Source organism: Acanthochromis polyacanthus, chromosome 15 (genome assembly GCF_021347895.1).
Source record: "Acanthochromis polyacanthus isolate Apoly-LR-REF ecotype Palm Island chromosome 15, KAUST_Apoly_ChrSc, whole genome shotgun sequence".
Lineage (NCBI taxonomy): Eukaryota > Metazoa > Chordata > Actinopteri > Pomacentridae > Acanthochromis > Acanthochromis polyacanthus.
The window spans coordinates 9,009,079-9,028,633 of record NC_067127.1 but is presented as its reverse complement, the minus strand read 5'-3'; the positions used below and the strand labels follow the sequence as shown (position 1 = coordinate 9,028,633).

The window sequence follows — 19,555 nt, the reverse complement described above, 5'->3', positions numbered from 1 at the left end:
TTTTTGTATGCAAACTCTTAGAAGTCTAAGAGCTGAAGTGAATAACGCATGCTGTGATCTGTTCTTGACTTTTGCACTGAAGTTGTGACTCTTTTAAATCATCTCCACCCTCAAACTAAGCCCTTCTTTTCTTTTAACATTTATTCAGCAATTGTCTGTTAACATCAATGTATTCCTAAAGGTAAATTGAGGAAAATGGCAAATATCAGTGTAAGTAGAGCCTGATCATGCAGCATATACATCCCAAATCCATAGAATTCATACTGAATTTAAGAAAGGCATTGTGAACAGTTGCTTCCAAACTTTTGGCCTGCAGGGTAAATACAAATGATTTTCTTTTCTAATTTAGGGGGAAAAATTAGAAACCTTCTTTCTTGTGTTATGATTTAAAACAGGTTACATTTACACAATTTAGTACAATGACCAGCTACTTCTTAATTTCAGCTTAAAATGCAGCTTTATCCAAATGGCACAATGCAACAAATGACAAGAAGAGAGAAGACCTACTGGCATGCTGGCTGTCAGTTAGGGCTGTAACCAAACACTTGAATGTCCACAACTCCACCATTTGCTGTCTAAGGAATTGGTTTAGACAGCTTGGTAAATCTGCCACATAGACATGTCCAACAATGTGATCCTCTCTCCCCCAAATGTCCACCAACTTTTCCAAGACCTTCACAAAGAGCATGAAAGCATTTCACAAATAACATCCACAACTTCATTAGCTTTACACATTGCAAATGTGTGGCACCATGCAAATGGTGCACACAATCGTAACTGACTCGAGACCTCCTCGCCATCTGCTCATTTTCATTTCCAAAATAGTGCTTACTTGGCTGTTTCATGTCATCCATTCTGTTGAATTGATGCACCAACAAATTCTTATTGCCCTATGTTAAAAAGAATGGATAGAATTGATTAAAATATTACGTGCTATGTTTCTATACATTTGTTATATTTATCATACAAAGATTGCAGTCTGGGGACCTTGGTGACCCCAAGGATAAACTATTATAAAAAAAAAAACAACATTTGTGGTAATATATATATATATATATATATATACATATATATATATATACACAGTGAGTAAGGAAATTATTCAGACCCCTTGAAATTTTTCACTCTGTCATTGCAACCATTTGCCAAAATCAAAAAGTTCATTTTATTTCTCATTAATGTACACTCAGCACTCCATCTTGACAGAAAAAAAAACAAATGTAGAAATATTACAAATTTAATAAAAAAGAAAAACTGAAATATCACATGGTCAGAAGTATTCAGACCCTTTGCAGCGACATTCATATTAACTCACATGCTGTCCATTTCTTCTGATCCTCCTCGAGATGGTTCTGCTTCCTTATTGGAGTCCAGCTGTGTTTAATTAAACTGATTGGACTTAACAAAGACGTAACAAAGTCTCATATTAATGTGGATGAATCTAGTTATTTACACTTATTAATGCCCCCATTTCGATTCATGAATCATTTTGGTTTTGTAAATATTTGTGTTTTATTAATTTTTTGTCGACTCGTCTAGAATTTCCTGTGAGAGACGGAGCGATTTACAGCAAATACGGTGCGCGTGCGCGTGCGCGTGCGCTGACGGTGCGTAGCAGAGCGGAGCTAGTTGTTTTTAGCAGTAGCAGAGTGGAGAGTTAGTTGAGAAGACGGCACACATGGAGCGCAAAGGAAGCGAACGGAGCAAAGTCTGCAAGCAAAAAGGTTGTCAGATCGACAACGAAGCGAAAGAAAAGTTCATCTTGGACAGGCATTTCAGAGGTGGAGAGAATTCCGGGAGCAAAAAGGAATCAAAACAGATGCCGAGCTGGCTGTGCTTCTCCTAGACAGGTACGTAACTTTAGCTCTTTGTAAGTTTGATACAGTTCTTTTGTGTGTGTTGCTTGCGATGTGTGGTTAGTAGACTATGGGATACGTTTGACTGTGACTGGTTTAGTTGACTAACTTTGTGGCAAAAACACTGTGTGGGTATTGGCTAATGTAACGTTAGCTCGGAGCTAACGTTCGGTTAACTCCGTAGCTCGGAGCAGCTTTGACAACTCGGTTTTACAACATTAGACCGTGGAGTCATTTACACACGTTATTGTTCAACAATGATTTCAACTCCGCCGGCTTTCCTGAGGCTCGCTCGCTCGTTTATGACGGTTTGCGACAGTGCGCGCCGAGGCTCACGGGAAATGTAGGCAACGCTACATTTCCGCTAAAATCTTCCTCGGTGCCCCTTTTAAGTATAATTTTTAACATCACGTTGACTGGTTGGGTTGATAATATTGGCAATTGAATCAACCTAATATTGCATGTAATTTAACTCAAAGTTGTTGTTTCCGAGATTTAAATATTGTGTGTTCAACTACATAAGGGCAGTTCAAAATTGTAGAAAAAAAAAGTGAATTGTCAAAATTACTTTATTTAACGACAAAACAATATGAGTCCAATAGGAACCAATGATGAATTGGAATGGTAGTGTAAAGCACCTGTGAGAATATGACAAAACATATACCTCCAGTGTTGGGGCAGTAACGTCACTACAAATAGCGTCGTTAGTAGTTTAACTACATTTTTCTGTAACGACGTGGTAGCGTCGTTGTTTACAAATCAAAAAAACGTTTCAACAGCTTAGCTAATCTTTTGGTCATGTAGCGCGGTAGCGAACGCAAAAGCTACATTAAAAATGATTAATGTTGAACTGCTTGAAGCGGAGCTTTCTGCTCTGCTGCAGTCTCATCTCACACTTTTAAGGATCAGACAGTGACATCCTCTCCAAACGCCGACATGTCTGTGTCGACCAATAGAAGCGGAGGAACTGTTGATGTCGTCATTCACAATCCCTTCCACTGGATCCACACACACACACACACACACACACAGACGCTCGCTTCAGTTTTTGAGTTTTTGTGAAAAAACGGAGAAAAGTTGTTTTCAGATACCTACTGTGCCAACCCAATGCGAAGTTTCTGTCAACTTCAAAGACGTCAAATACAAATCTGAGAACCCATATACAGGTGACTACCGAATATGCACAACCAGCAGCAGTTAGCTAACCACCACATGTCAACCGCAGTATAAGATTTACACACAAACGAGCTACTTTTCAACATCTAAAATTCGCGTGGCAGTAAATTAATTAAATTAAGCGTAAGGTTGTGGTGGCAGTGTGTGAATGTGTATAAATTGGGGGATTAAATAATTAAACTGATACATATCAGTTTAATTATGGGAGGTATGGGAGAAAACGAGGTAACAGTAAAACCAAAATCTGTCTTCTTCAGTATTACTGTTAACACTAATGAGCAAATGGCTGAAAAAAATAACAGAAAGGGTAACAAAGTGATGGCATAAATGATTAAATATCTTAATCTTACACTCAAGACCAAAATTGAGTTAAGTAGTAGTGGATACAGCACTTTGGGAAAGCATTGAATGATTTTACATAGATATTAGACTTAAGAAATAAACTTGATTTAATACCCAATGTGAATACCCAAATTACGTATAAAATTGTCTTACTATAATATTGCTTACTGTATGTGGAAATGATATCAAATGTAACCTATTATACCCTCCAATGTAAGTGGTGTGTTAATATAAGCTACTGCAACTTAATTATCAGATACATTATGTCTGCAATACAAACTAAAAAGAAAATCAGAACAATGATTTCTAATGTAAAAAGGTTGATTCATTTTAAATATAGCTCCACATATTCCTCAGTGTATCAACTTACTAACTTTGGAGCACTGAGACAAAAATGATGGTTTAATAATAAATAAGTCAGCATTTTCTTGTCTCCGTTTGACTGACTTCATTAGTCCCTGAAATTTTTTGGTAAGAAAAAAAAGTAACTTGAATGTATTAAGCTACTTTGGCCATATTGCTGTAGCTTAGCTTGCTACATTTCTGTGGGTCATAGCTTTCAGTGTAGTGAAGCTTGATTTAACACTGAGTAGCTGGTAGCTTAGCTCATTACAGTTCAAGTAGCTTGCCCAACACTGTATACCTCTGGGGATTGGAGGTTAAGGGCAGCTCTTTACTGGGACTCAACCTGAGATATACTTGCCAAATACATCTCTTCATCTTTACTCTTGAAGGAGTTTGTCTCATCAACCTAACACATTTCTAGGAAATTCTTAAGTTTTTTTGGCCTTTATTGGACAGGTGCAGTGAAGAGATAGACATGCAACAAAGGGCCGTGAGCGGGATTGAACCCTGTACATGGTTCGCCCGGTTAACCTATTGAGCTATACGGGCGCCCCAAGGAAATTAAGTTTTTTGGGGACTCATCCAAGTAACCCTTTGCTACAGCTAAGGTCTTTGCATCTTTGTGCCATTTTTTTCTGGATGCCATGACATATTGAACTCAGTGCAAAACAATTCTGTTCAAAGAATCGGTTCATTCAATTAGCAAACACCATCACATTTCTCACTTCTCCTAGTGACATAGATAGCCATGAAAAAAAAGTTCTGGTTTCATTTACAGGCTTTGTGAAAGTTTGTCTTCCTGCCACCTTGCTGGTAACAGTTTCATTGGAATTAGTTTCTACCAGAGTAACAGCTCCTATGAGATCTGTTGACAGCATGTTTGGTGGGTTGTTACATGTAACTAAAGTAGCAACTAGGACTTGTTACTGGTCAGTTGGGATTTGAATAACAAGATTTTGCTTCAGGCTCTCCAAACAAGATAAACCAGCCTCATTAAAACAATGTTACATGTTTTTTTTTTAATGTTTAACGGATGAGGAAGTAATGAATTTGCCATATAGCCTATGCACTGGATAAAAGTCTCCTCCAGTAGGATATCATCTGCTTCTGTAGTCTAAGCTTACAGGAATGGATGGATGTGGTGGATAAGCTAGTCTGAAATGAGGGTAGGGCTTCCTTAGTCAGGTGTTTAACTCTTTAATTAGGGGTATAGTCATATTCAGTTTGCTCATGATAGATGAGCCAGGCAAAAACATCTGCATTTGACATCTGCAGTAGACCGTTTGAGAGGAAAAGAATGGCTAAAAACGCAAATGTGTTGATAATTTTTAAAGAATGTACTTTCTGCTGGGGGCGGCATGGCTCAGTGGGTAGAGTGGGCCGTCTTGTAACTGGAAGGTTGCAGGTTTGATCCTCGGCCCGTTGAGCTCATGTCGAGGTGTCCCTGAGCAAGACACTGAACCCCTAATTGCCTCCTTGTGGGTCGTGGTAGCGCCTTGCATGACAGCTTCCGCCATCAGTGTGTGAATGGGTGAATGTGATGTATCATGTAAGCGCTTTGGATAAAAGCGCTATATAAATACAACCATTTACCTTAACTAAGAATGTATGTTCTTAGTTCAGTGTATCAGTAGACTTCTCTATTCTGAGGAAGAAGTTCTGTTCAGACTTCATGGTTGCACTACCTGTATTATTCAGTTGATGAGGCCACGTTTGATGTTTGCAGGAGTGACACAGGATTTACTTTTGGCTTGGTTTTTCTTCAGCATAAACTGATTATTTCTATTACTATAGTGCATTTAGCAACATGTAGGTTTAACTTGTCCTAACCCTAACCCATTTAAATAGTTACATATCTTCCCATTACTGCAAGTAAACTTTGAATACATTGATAGAGACCACCTGATTAACTGAGTGTGTTTAAAATATTCTATTATATTTACTGATGCAGTTTGAACCACTTGTAGTTTCAATAAAACTTGCATAGCTTGGTCAAGGTCTAGGATTGAATGTATTGTCTTTATAGTACAGATTGGGTTTCTATGTGCAATGCCAGCCTAAATGTTAATTTAGTTAATAATTCTATGTAATTATGAAAATAAATCTGACAGGTCAAATCTAAGTGGATTATGGATCCCTGAATTCCACACTGAAAAGATAACTGGATAAAGATATAGCAATACTGGGTCATTATCAAATTGCTTCCAGGGGTGTAAGGGCAGTGGTGAAACTGTAATTGTCTATAGACCTGCACCCTCAAGCGGGTAAAACGATTCAGTAGATGGTTCGTCTTGCATAGCCAGACCTATCTCCATGTGCTGGAGAATGGTCTGATTGCTCCTTATCATCATTCTACATGCTACAGGAGAAGAAACACTTTAGCTTGTTGGCATTTTTTCAAACTCATCACAGTTGTCTTGGGAGGTGCTAAGCCCATGATATAACAACGGTGCCCCTGCAAGATAGTGTTTTGATGGAACATTTGCAAGCAGGGAGGTCTTTATGGTCATTAAAGTGACTAATTAACTGAAAAATAACTGAGCAGGGCTGCCTTCCAATTCAGATCTTAATCTTAATATATTCAGCACATGGGCTGCTGCTTGGAGTCTGTTGTTATTTCCTGTAGCAAAGGGGATTTTGAAAACGGTAGCATACAGATAGTGGAAGGGGAGGAGAAAGCTTGTGGAATGTGTGGTGGAAATAGCAGCCTTTAGCCTCAAAGTCTACATCCAGTGATAAAACTAGCAGATTTGTGACTAATGAAAGGAAAACCTGAACCCCTACCAGCTCTGTTATGCTGTGATGGGTGTTTTGCTGGCATGGTTTGGGTCCATTTGTTTCCTTAGAAGAAAGGGTCACTGCAGATCAATGCAATGTTGTTCTGAGTGATCACCTTTAGCCTCGGTTAAAACCATTGTATCCTAATGAGAGTGTCTTCTCTTCCAAGATGACAATGTCCTCATTCAAAGGTCACAAGAGGTCACTGAATAGTTTGATGAGCATGACAATGATGTGACTTGTATGTTATGTCCTTTGAGTCATCAGATCTCAACCCAGCTGAGCAGGGAAATTATAGGTTGACTTATCAGACATCATTCTCCACCACCACTATCATCAAAACATTAAATAAGTCAATATCTTTTGGGAGAATGGTATTCTATCCTTCCAGTAGAGTTCCAGATAGCAATGCAACGGTGTATTGGGGCTGTTTTGGTGTTACATCATGGCACAACACCTTATTAAGACACTTTATGTTAGTTTTTCCTCCAATTTATTACCCATCTGTGTAAAGGCTTTTAACGTGAAAGATCTGGCACTTGATCAATGGCAAAACTACATAAAAACATAGTAGCTGTGAGCAATATTGTATTATTTACCTAAAACTTCATTGTGTTTCTGACAAAATATGAAAAGGCAAACTAAGACTTGGGGTCTATTATGCTTTCATCAGAGCTTTCAACTGCGCCAGAGTTTGCAGTTTTGTCAACCACTATTCCAAACAGTGAGAATGAATTACAATACCTATCATATTGTATGGGTTTGTTGTGTTATAAGTACATCCAGGAGGTCTTTAGTCCTTTTTTTAACCCTAAAGAAATTAAACAGGATTATTCACTCGTAATGATTTAAAACAAATCTGGTTACAAGATGAAAATAAGTTATTGTTTGCTCATTACAAAAACTAAGGGTTTTGTCAACCAAACTGTCATTCATTCCCCCTGTGGATTCTCCCAGTGAGCTATGTTGGGTCCATTCCTATATATATTATATATCTGGGGCATATCATGCATAGACATGGCATTGATTTCCATTTCATTGCAGATGACACCCAAGTGTTTATTGACCTCATACCACCAATATCTCCTCTTACATTATATCCTGCTGTGCTGAAACTAAAAATCACATGTCCATTGATTTCCCTTATCAGGAATTGGTTCTTTTTGAAGAACACCTACAGTAGGTTTTAAGATGTCTTTTGATCCTCAGGTGACCAAAATAATGCAGCATTGCTTTGCCCAACTGAAAGAGCCAACTAAGGTCAGGTCATTCCTCTAATCCAAAAAATTATTAAAGGTCAGACATGCGTTCATCTCCTCCAGACTTGACTACAGTAAAGCACATCATTCTGGTACCAACATCCAAAGACTGCAGTCAATTCAGCTTTTAACATGCACCGACACAAACTGTCCCATTACCCTAATCCTAGCTACCCTTCATTGATTACCGCTGAGTTTTAGAATAGATTGTGAGCTCAAATGGGTAGTTTCCAAAGCTCTGAATGATCAGGCTCCAGTTGCCTGAGATTCTCCAGTAGGGCTTTACTGTTGTTTCCAAAGTCCGGTGACCAGGCCATGCTGATCGGGCCACTTAGCTGTGCAACTTAGTATCCCCTTTTAAATCTCTTCTTCAGACTTGATGATTTTGCATGGCTTTTTCTTGACTGTTTGTCTTTGCAGTAACAAGTACATTTTCTTATGCTTTGGATCAACATCTGTGTCCAGTGCAGACAAACACTGAAGCAACTTTCCTCACTGCTGCTTGTATCCTTTTGTAATTGAAAGTCATGAGTAAAATCATTTGCTGTAATGAAGTGTGGGGAGAAAATCTGCATACTTTTGGGTCGCAGTGATTGCTTTTTTGAGATATATCAGAAACTTTTAGAGTCCATACTAGTCCTCTGCCTTATTGCATGTGGCGTGACGTCACCTGAGACCTCCCATACGCGGAAAAAGCTCAATTTCTCCCGGCTGCTGCTGCTGCTGCTGCTGCTGCTGCGCCCGGAGAGAGAGAGAGAGAGGCTGAGTGCGCATGGTTCAGTCCTCACTGTGTTCCTTGCGGTGCTTCACATTCGGCAAAATGTAACGTGTGGTTGTGTGTGACTAATTGTAAATACGTTTCTTTATACAGAGGGACTACGTTTTAATATTGTTAAATGCATTTTTTTTAATATCCTTTTACCTCTTAAGACGCTTTGCACCGGAGCTTAGTAGGAAATGATTCCAGGTAATGTCGCGCCGCGGACTTTCCTGTAAACCTGTCCTTCCTTCTTTGACTTAAAAAAAAAAATCCGCCTTTTTGCATGCGTTTTAATAGGTTTAACAGCCTCCTGTGTGCAGAGTGCTGCTTCTTTTATCTGGTACTGCTGCGTGGATATGGAGTGTGTCCTTTTTCTTTCTTAAAAAAAAAGGCGCAGGGTTGCGGCTTTGCTGGGATATAACCTCAAAGTAAATAATAAAGAAGAAACGCGCAAAAATAAAATTAATTTAACTTAATGGTAACAACAAAAAGTACTCTAAAACAAACTAGGTGTAGGAAAAAGTTAATTTGAAGCTAAATATTAGTAAAATATGGCTGTCTGCATTTAGGAAAGTTGTTTAATTGTGTGTTTTCTATTAAATGTGGCGATTAAAATCATGTGTAAAATTGGTATTTGTTTTCCCCCCCTGGCTCCATAGCAAAGAATCGGCCCTGAAAGTAGCTCCCAGGAATCCAGCAAGTCCAACATATTTCCTCGCGAGATGTAAATAGTTGTATTTGCATGCGGAGTTGATTCATAAACATGTCAGTGCGATGAAATATACGAGGATATTAAAACTTTCTATTTAAATATCATGAATTATGGTCGCCAAAACGTGTTCCCATTTAAGAGGAATGCCGAGTATTTTGGTGTCTGGTGCAGAAGCCCCATTCGTCATACGGACAATAAAGAGGGTTTTCGCCTGACAGTGAAAATTTATGGTTGCCCTTCTTTGCCCTAATAACTCACATATTGTGTCACGGACTGACATCCCTTGCAGAAAACAGCAAGCCTGTTATCAATCACACATCTTTGCATATTGTGAAACGTCCCCCTTTTTCTGCCAGAAAAAAAAAGAACTGAAAACATTTGGAGGAATAGAGCTCCGCTGACTTTTTCCTTCTCTTAGAAACTCACACATTAAATTAAAAAGAGCTGTTGTGGTATTTTGGAGCTGCCATTATTTATGTTGCACATGATCCCAGAATTATGACTTATGCTCATAGAGTAGACAATTAGATAATTGCTTGTTTTTATTTATTACTACACCTTTTTTTTTTCAAAAAGTGGACGATTTTTTAAAGCAGATTTTTTTTCCCCCTGTTACCTGAAAAGTAGCTTTTTACTTTTAGTGTAAGTTTAAAATGTCAATTTTTGCAACAGATTCTACTTTTTACTGTGGATTTAATGCTTTATTTTATTTTATTCACTCTAACCTTCGCCCCATGTTGCCTTTGCAGGAAATGTTGGACTCCAACACATTTATTTTCTACTTCCTGAAAACATATTTTGGCCCCCTTCACTGTCCACTCCAGGTTTTCTTGCTCTCCAAGTTGACCTGTCAAACAGATTACCACAGAAAGAGATTAATGGCAGAGGCGGGTTGCAATAATAATCGTTTTGTTTGATGTGACAACTTTGATAGGCGTTGATTTACTTACAAACTGATAGGCTTTTAATTGAGCGTCTCCATCCCGATTGAGATGAAAGGGAAAACCACATTGAAAAGCTGCCCGATTGCCCCGGAGCTTCAATACTGATTAGCCATCTCAGTGGTGAATAGTTCAAGGCATTTTAAACTTCTTTTCTCAACGGCCTGACAGACCATTTCTCTTCTTTTCTTTCCCCCCCAAGTCCGCTCATTCTCCCTACCTCTTCAAGAAAATAAATCATTTTCATTGTATGTAAATAAAATCGAGCTGACATCAACGTATTATGTCTGGATTTTTTTCTCTTTTCTTTTCTTTTTTTTTTTTTTTTGTTCCTCGTCTTTGTTATTCTTGTTGCAGATGACAGTGAGCCCGAGGCACATGACAGGTTTTAACAACACAAAAGCAGATACGTACAGCCAAAATGGACAGGGTTGTGTGTGTGGAGAGATCATCGTGTTTGACCGGGTTGTTGCGCATTAAAAATTAAATCAAGGTTTACTTTGGCACATTCTTTAACTTTTTTTTCCGAAGGACGGGCTGTTTTTAAATATAGAAGGAATTTAAAATATGCATTTATTTCATTTTACCATATTTAACTATCCGTTTTATGCATGTGTTTTATTTGAAATTTAATTCTACAAATTACATTTCATTGGTGAACAACGTGCCTTTTTCTCGTGTTCTTTTTTTTTCGTGTTTTTCCCTCAGGCTTCTTGTTAACACCGTAAAAGGCCGATTAGAGCAAAAGCAGTTTAGCACCTTAAGCACAAACAGCTTCTCTGTGGAACATGTGAGCCGGACTGTTTGCAAGTTATTAAAGTTTTATCATGTACACCGCCTCCGAGGTGTTTCATGAAGAGCTCCAAACCAGAAAATAAAGTTCCCAGACTTTATTTAACAACCGACTGAATGGATATTAAGTTTTGTCCCCAGTTTTCTAGCTCTTATTCCTCCACATTGTCTGTGGACGTTAGTTATCGCCGGTGCGTCTGAAACAGCAGATCTGAACGCGAGAATCGACTTATTTCCTGTGAAAACTTGTGTGTCTCTGGCAGAATGTCTCTCTCCCCATTTGTTCTTTTCCCCGCAGTCACACTTGCATGTAATCAGCCACAATAGCTGACATAAATCAAGCGGTGGATTGACAGCGTCTGACAAATAACTGATTGATTGCGGTGGAGCAGAATTGACACTTGACGGAGGGGTGGAGATAGAAATAGAAGGGCGGTGTATATTATACTGAAAACATGTGACATTCACATCCCTCCATCACTACATTGGTCTATTCCTGTCAACGCTTGTCTGTTTAGGGAATTCAAGCTGAAGTGGTTGGTTTTATGTTTGCCGGTGGAGGGAGAAAGTCCTGGTGGTGGACGTGCGTAAAATGCGCGCAGTTTGGGCATTTCTCGGGTTGCAGACAGTTGGAGAAGAACAAATAAAACACTTGTTCATGTAACGATATAGTTCTAAATGTAAAGATTATAGGATCAGGAGTTTAGCAGTAAAATTTTAATGTAATGAGAACAGTTGGTATTGTGTGACAGTAGCCACTGAGATCAGGAAATGACCGTGCCATCCAAATTTTCGAACTTGTTCTAAGCTCATATGAAAATTACTGCATCGTTAATGATTAAAATATGATTTAACTCGACATAGAAAGATAGATTAATACGCTGAATGCTATGTAGTTTCCACAAAAGTCGATTATATGCTTCATATTAGACGAAATGAATTAAAAGTCTTGAAATAAGCGAAGTATAGTCCACAATCTTAAAAGCGCATGGGTTGTCCGTAATATTCACACACTTTACTCCATTCTGCCGTGCCCAAAGCGCCGCATCTCAAACGGCGTGAGCGTTCACAGCAACCTAAATATTTCTTCCTGTCTCCTCCCCCGAGCTGTCAAAATAGAGGCGCTTACAAAGAGGAGAACGTCACATCCCCTTGACCCTCCAATCACCTCAGGGTCCCATTTGATTGGAAGGCGGCAAAGGCTTTAATCTCGGACTAATTCAGCTGCTTTTGAAGTGAAAATTTCTACCAGTTCGTACTTCGGGAGTACAGAGCGAGGACCTGCAGACAGACGCACACAAGGCGCAGCGCTCATGGTGCAAGACGCAGCCACGGATCTGCGATAACCTCGCACGGTCTCCTTCCAGCTGCCGCGCCTTGCTCCTTTATTACCAGGATTACCTATTATTGACGCATTTTACGACTTTTTTCTCCCCCTCAGTGAGAAAGGCTTTCTTTTTTTCTTCATTTCCTTAATGAATCTGACGAAAGCATCGCCATCTAATTTTCTGACAATTGGGACATGATCACATCGCCCTCGGCGTCTGCCCTGAAAAATAGTGATATTTGTGTAGCGTGGGAAAGCAGCAGTTCTCGGAATAGCAGCTCAGCGAGCATCAACAAGCCTTTTCTTCACTCCGCACCTCCGTCTGATCCACTACGGCAAGCAAACCGACTTCCTATCAAGGTTTTGAAAATGCTTACCGCACGGTCGGGACACATTTTGCACCCGGAGTATCTGCAGCCTTTGCCTTCTACCCCGATTAGTCCTATAGAGGTATGGTGAGCGTTTTTAGAACGCATTTGAGTTATTAATGTTTCATTTCGCAGTGTTTTTGGGGAGCATAATTCTGCTATCCCGTGATATACGCTGTCCTGCCCGACTATGATTCTGTTATTTATGTCTATTATCTGTCGGATAGTGTAAAGCCTCGTAATTTGTTTTATATTATCACCAAGGTAGTTGTTTTGTTTACAGAAAAGCCGTGCGTAAAATTCATACACGTAAATGTCCGTTTAGAAATGCCAGGAAATATCTCGATTAAATGACCGTCTCTGTGTTTGTACATAGAAAGAATCTGTCCTTGTGCGTTTTAGTAGCATGTATAAACCTTTATTTCATCTTTTTATTTGCAGCTAGATGCCAAGAAAAGTCCGTTGGCTCTGCTGGCGCAGACCTGCTCTCAGATCGGCAAACCGGACCCACCACCCTCCTCCAAATTATCCTCCGTAACATCAAATGGATCTAGTGAGAAGGAATCTAAATCAGGCCCTTTGAAACTGAGTGACATTGGTGTGGATGACAAATCTAGCTTCAAACCTTATTCTAAACCTTCAGATAAGAAGGACTCGTCTTCGGGCGTCTCAGGCGGAGAGAAGTCTGGTTTCCGAGTGCCGAGCGCCACCTGCCAGCCGTTTACGCCGCGGACTGGCAGCCCCAACTCCAGCACTTCAGCCTCTCCTATGCCATCGGAGGGGAAATGTGGGGAAAGGGATGAAAAGAAAGAGTCTGATTGTAATAAAAATGGCACTACGGACGGCTCTGGCACCACTAGCCACAGTAGGATAAGCGTGAGTTGTGGTGGAATTAACGTGGAGGTGAACCAACACCAGGAGACGACGCCTGGCACTAAAACCACGTCATCCTCGGAGTCCTCATCTGTAACTTCTGTATCCTCCGCATCCGTTCTCGGGTCAGGACTTGTGGCGCCAGTTTCTCCGTACAAACCGGGACAGACAGTTTTCCCTTTGCCTCCTGCTGGTATGACCTACCCAGGTAGCTTGGCTGGGGCCTACGCCGGTTACCCTCAGCACTTCTTGCCCCACGGAGGGAGCTTGGTAAACGCACAGCTGGCTAGTTCACTGGGCTGCAGTAAGGCTGGATCCAGCCCCCTGGCCGGAGCTTCTCCACCGTCCATCATGTCAGCCAGCCTGTGCAGAGACCCTTACTGCCTCAGTTACCATTGTGCCAGTCACTTAGCGGGCGCAGCCAGTGCTTCCTGCACGCACGACTCTGCAGCAGCTGCTGCTGCCGCTAACGCCCTCAAGTCCAGCTACCCACTAATGTACCCGACACACCCCATTCATGGCGTTCATTCCTCGGCGCCATCGTTTAGCGGACACCCCCTGTACCCGTACGGTTTCATGCTCCCCAACGACCCTCTCCCTCATGTTTGTAACTGGGTGTCGGCTAATGGACCGTGCGACAAGCGTTTCTCCACCTCGGAAGAGCTCCTGAATCACCTGAGGACACACACTGCTTTTACCGGGGCGGAGAAGTTAATATCTGGGTATCCCGGCTCCTCATCTCTGGCCAGCGCTGCAGCAGCGGCCATGGCCTGCCATATGCACATGCCACCGTCAGGAGCCCCCGGGAGTCCCGGGACTTTGGCTCTCAGGAGCCCGCATCACGCGTTAGGACTGAGCAGCCGCTACCATCCGTACTCCAAAAGCCCCCTCCCGACCCCCGGAGCCCCTGTCCCCGTCCCCGCAGCCACCGGCCCCTACTACTCCCCTTACGCACTGTACGGCCAGAGACTCACCACAGCATCAGCGCTTGGATACCAGTGAGGGGAGAAAAATGACTTTGAAAAGTTTATAGTACTAAGAATGCAAATATAAAGACTTTTATATTAACTGCGCTAAACTTATGGGCGGGATCCGTGGACTTCAACTGTATTTATTTATATGTCGGCTTAAAAGCAGGCGATGATAGCTGCAAATGGAAAATATTTGAGCAACTCAAAAAGTGCATTATGTTGAAACCGAACTCTATAGGTAAAGTGAAAACACATATGTTAGAGTACTAATTAAAGTAGGGGTCCTCATTTCGATGTTAATTTGAAATTGCTATGATTGTATTTGTTCTTATTTAATGTCTCATTGAGAAGAAAAAAATAATTTACATGCATGTTTGTTTCTTAAATTTCAGAAATTGTCCACATTTTAAATTGCCGTTATTTTTCAGGTGTACACCATGGAAAAGAGAATTGGTATTTTTTTGTATGTATTCTGGAAAAAAATAAGAAACAATTCTGTTCCATATCTCCGTGTGCCTCATTTTCTGAAGTGTTAACGTTATTCGCTTGAAGGGAGGAGTCACATTTATTTTTCACCTACTTTTTCAAAAAAATAAATCGGCCTGTTAAATTATTGGGATTAAGAAAACCGTAATTGATCATTTCGCCGAGACAGGCCTTAAAGAATTTACAGGCTGTCATGGACACGATTAACTGCTATATGAGGACAATTTAATTTGCATTTCTTTCTTTCTTTCTTTCTTTCTTTCTTGACACGCTCTTGAAGTTTTAAACCTTACATAAAATGAATGGAAGTGTGTGTGTGTGTGTGTGTGTGTGTGTTTGTGTGTGTGTGTGTGTGTGTGAGAGAGAGAGAGAGAGAGAGAGAGAACACCAACTTGTACGGACTTTAGAAACTGAATTTGTAGGAGAGAATTTAGTTTGCTGGAGGGAGAGTTTTCTCAATACGTTGTTTTTTTTTTAAAGTTTGGCAGTTTTTTGTTTGTTTTTGTTTGTTTATTTTGAGAGCTGACGTGTAAAATGTGTGAAAAACGCCAAGAAAAAATGGACAGCTGATTTTTCTATGGTTTCTAAAAACACGAGCACACGAATTTTAAATTGTAAAATTCATATGTATATAATTAAACTCACGTTGATTTACTAAATATATAGGCAATATATTTTACAACATTGAAAGAAAGATGGGCTTTTGAAGTGAGCCATTTGCTGGTTTGCAAGTTTAATGCACTAGAAATTCCACAAGCGTTTTAGACTATTGGGTCACTTTTTTATTCTTATTATTTATGATTGAGCTATGGGAATGAGACTGAGCTGGAGTTTTTTTTTTAACTGCTTTATTTTCTGATTGGATGATCATTACCAGGGTGATGTTATTTAATTTGCGTTGGATAATCTCGTCCACCTGTGAATCTAATTGTACTCAGCACTAAATTTGTGATTAAAAAAAGAAAAAGAAAGAAAGATGTGACTCGTGCAAAGTTGTGGGATTTTCATGCAGGAACAAACTACTGGCAACTCCTGGTTTGAATTTTGCAAAGGCCAAAGCGAAGGCAATACTTTAAATTATATGAAAAATAAAATAAAATAACAACATTTATGCAGCTCTTTTAGATAACGGCAGTGAACACATATTGACCCAGACGATGCTGTTAATGGCATTAGGGCAAAATCAGCTGCTTTTTTGAGCTTTTATGGGAAACTTTAAAATGAAAATCGGTGCTTTGGGTGGACAAGTGACTTCACATTGTGACACTGGGGTGTCATGGCTTAAAATCAGACAGATTGTTCATGTGTCGACTCTTTACAGTAATGATATACTTTCAGATTCTTTGCCGTTGATCCAGCTGCATTATCATTATTATTATTATACTGAGGATATCTCATGTCCCTTGTCTAACGCACAGCGGCTATTCAAACAAAAAAAAAGAAAGGAAAAAAAAAAAAACTCTTGTAGCGTGTATAAGGCCCACACGCGTCCTAAACTGATGTAATGACGGTGAAAGGGAGCGATTTCCATTTTTACCCACATCATGGTGGCTGTGCTCGGAGGTCCCCGGTGGAAGGCAATTTATCATGTGCCCCTCCCCCTGGCCCTGTCACTGGAGGAACAGGCAGGCACATGTGTGCATGAATTACCAAACCCTCCCTCCCCTCCAGCCCCCCTCCCCCCTCCCCCCCTCACTGTGGAGATTTGACACAGAGGAAGAGGGAACACGGGGGGATTAGAGTATGCAAGAGTATTAAAGTGCATATTCACTTTGTCCATCAAGGACTTAAAAAAGCGCGTTTAGGTGCACACTAGGCTCTCCAGATGAAATGAAAACATGAGCAGAATATTACTAAATGTAGAGATTTGAGCTAATGGAGTGTATTTTTTTCACTGTTGCTCACAAACCTAGTTTATATGATTTTTTTTAAAATTTTTTTGCTGATTTAACAATGATCTGGTTAACCAAATGGGACAGAAGAGCCAATGAACTCAAGTTTATGATAGTTGTAAACCCTAATTTGGCCCACTATAATTTACATTAACGATGAAAGTTCAAGGGCTTTCTTTTGGTTTTCTTCATTTTAGAAGCAAAATAGTTAGAATCTGTAACAGTGAGGCAGAAAAAATGACAACTTTACGCGATAGCTTTTGGGGTTTACCTTTTAGAGGCAATCTAAGGAGGCCGTAAGTGTAAAAATGACAACAAGTTGTGTGTTTTCCTCAATTCCAAAGATATGTTTTGCGTTCCGTCTCGCTCATTCGTGCCTCAGCTCAAAAATGTACATCAGTGTTAGCTCACAAACAGGACAAATATTCCAAGAATGTAAACATTATGTAAAACACGTTTCTTTGAAATACACTGTTCCGCCTCAGACTTCTGGCCAGGACGTAAAGCAGCCATTTTAGATTCTTGGGACACGCTTGCATCCTCAGTGAAGGAGGCAGAAAGCGAGCGACACTGCAGGAAACCTGGCAGGACATCTGGCAACAGGGGGGAGCCCAGGACGTGACTCACACACCTAACCCCATATTCAACCGCACTGAATTACCAGCACTAAAGCTGTCATTAGTGGGTGTGTGGCACAATATAAAGACATGCCGTCGTCTACAGTGGCAAGTCTATAGTTTGGGGAACAGCTGTGTCAATAAGGAGAAGCTGCTATAATGTTCAACCCCATGCCAGACATAAGTCAAAAAGAGATTATTAACTTTTATGTGTGTGTGGCCATTTTTATCAGGCTGTGATTACAATGTAAAAGCTCTGGGTGATGGGAAAAAGAGACCTATCAATAACGGCTTTGTTTGCACTGTTTACTTTATGGGCACTTGATATTTCTTACTCGCAGTTATGTTTTACAAGTATAGATTGCTACTTTTCAAATACACTTTGATTATACATCTGCTTGTAAGATATCACAGAGGCTGGTGTTTGCCTCCGCCTCCGTGTGGGTTCAGTACTGTACGCGCACCTATAGCTCATGTGCACCTTAGCACTACAATTGCAGTAAAAAATGTCAGCTTAGCCGGAGCGCTCGGCTGTCATTATCTCAGCGTGTGATTTATGGTGATGCAGGCTGTTGAGGTGTCCACAGCTTTGAGATTGTAGTAATGAAGCCATAAAGTGAGCAGCGTGAAACAAAGCAGAAACTCAGCGCTCGTAAACAAGAACAACTGCTGCAGGCAAATCCATACAAAATCTGCCTGATATTAAAAAAAAAACAGGAGAAAATCAACATTGTCACTGGTCACGTGTCAAATCCATCAACACTAAAGCACCCCTTCCTGACAGACTGATCCTAGAATGCAGTCCCCAACTGAGCGCTGTAATAGAGGTAATTTGGTTCTCAAAATCTGTGCCAAGGCAGACAGGAATCCCTCCCAGCTCTTCTACATGTGGTTACCCTTCTCATTGATTTACAAATGCAAAGTGCTCATCCAGGTGATGTGAGAGAAGTGGCAGTGTTGATCTATCTGTGCCACTCAGATCTCTAACCAGTGAGACACTTTCTTGTGCTTAGACAGCCTAATTGAGGTCATTTCTGTCCGCTTTGGGCTCTGCAGTGCGCCGGGGTGTTTTAGTGTTCAGATAATTTGCCCATTTTCTGATTCTGACAAAGAATATTTTATGGAAATGCACCCTTATTCCCGGCACCTTAATGGAGTATGCTGGAGTAGTATGCGAGCTGATGAGGTTGTTGTCTGTCACTGATAAATGTAAAAAGCAGAGAAAATGTCAGGGATGGGCTCGACTCCAAAGGGCTCTTTGCCTTCATTTGAAATCAGCGGTGCCTAAGCACCGTGTCTTTAGGGCGTTACGGTGCACAATCGCAAGGTTATTCTAATTGTTTGAGGCTGTGTGGATACAGTATAAGACAGCTTATGTCTTTATGTGTAGCTACCCAGTGGACTATCAAAGACCGAGTCCTCCATCTTAATTTGAGATAAAGGCATTTGCTTTCCAAGTTGTTTTTTTTTTTTGACAGGTTGAGGTTTCACTGTACCGCATAATTGCTGTCTTCTGCTGTTCTCGCCCGTCTATGAGCAAACCCTCATGGTCCTATATGACAGTGAGTACATGATGTCATTTCCATGGGCCACCAATTACCATGACTCACATGCTTACTAACTGCATAAATCTGAGTCTTATGTTGTATTGGATGAAGATATAATGATTAGTCAATACGCTTCCATTTGGTATTTCTTCCAGGGAATGTCCACGACTTAGACAACTGGAATAAACAGCATTTGTAATGTCACAGTTGATTACTGTATGTAAATCAAAGCGGCGCTGTTTATCCTGGGCCTACTTTATGATTTACTGCTCATGCTTTTACCGGATCATCCAACGCACCAACACCAGGCTTGTAATAGAAGCACGCAAAACTAAGTCTTTGACTTGTAATTTTGGAGGAATCATTTTGGTGTTTTGTGGTAATTATATGTCTGGGTACCATTGCCACCTCTGCTGTAAACGCTTTAGGCACCTTTTGCAGTGTGATCAGCTGACCGGATGACTTACTAATGGAGTGGTTATATGCTTATCCATGCTTGATGGTGGATTAAGA

At 40.5% G+C, this 19,555-nt stretch overlaps 1 protein-coding gene across 1 annotated transcript; it reads left to right on the top strand.

Moving 5' to 3' along the window:
- The first annotated feature begins 12,105 nt into the window (after nucleotides 1–12,105).
- znf503 (zinc finger protein 503) lies at nucleotides 12,106–15,005 on the top strand. The gene is made up of 2 exons (XM_022187237.2): nucleotides 12,106–12,738; nucleotides 13,098–15,005. The coding sequence occupies exons 1-2, from the start codon at nucleotides 12,484–12,486 to the stop codon at nucleotides 14,529–14,531; spliced, it is 1,689 nt and encodes a 562-aa protein (XP_022042929.1). The 5' UTR covers nucleotides 12,106–12,483; the 3' UTR covers nucleotides 14,532–15,005.
- The last annotated feature ends 4,550 nt before the right edge of the window (nucleotides 15,006–19,555 follow it).

Coding starts and splice junctions, on each gene's coding strand:
- znf503 (XM_022187237.2), top strand. CDS start 12,484: ATGATCACATCGCCCTCGGCGTCTGCCCTGAAAAATAGTGATATTTGT. Junction 12,739..13,097: donor CCCCGATTAGTCCTATAGAG/GTATGGTGAGCG, acceptor TTTTATTTGCAG/CTAGATGCCAAGAAAAGTCC.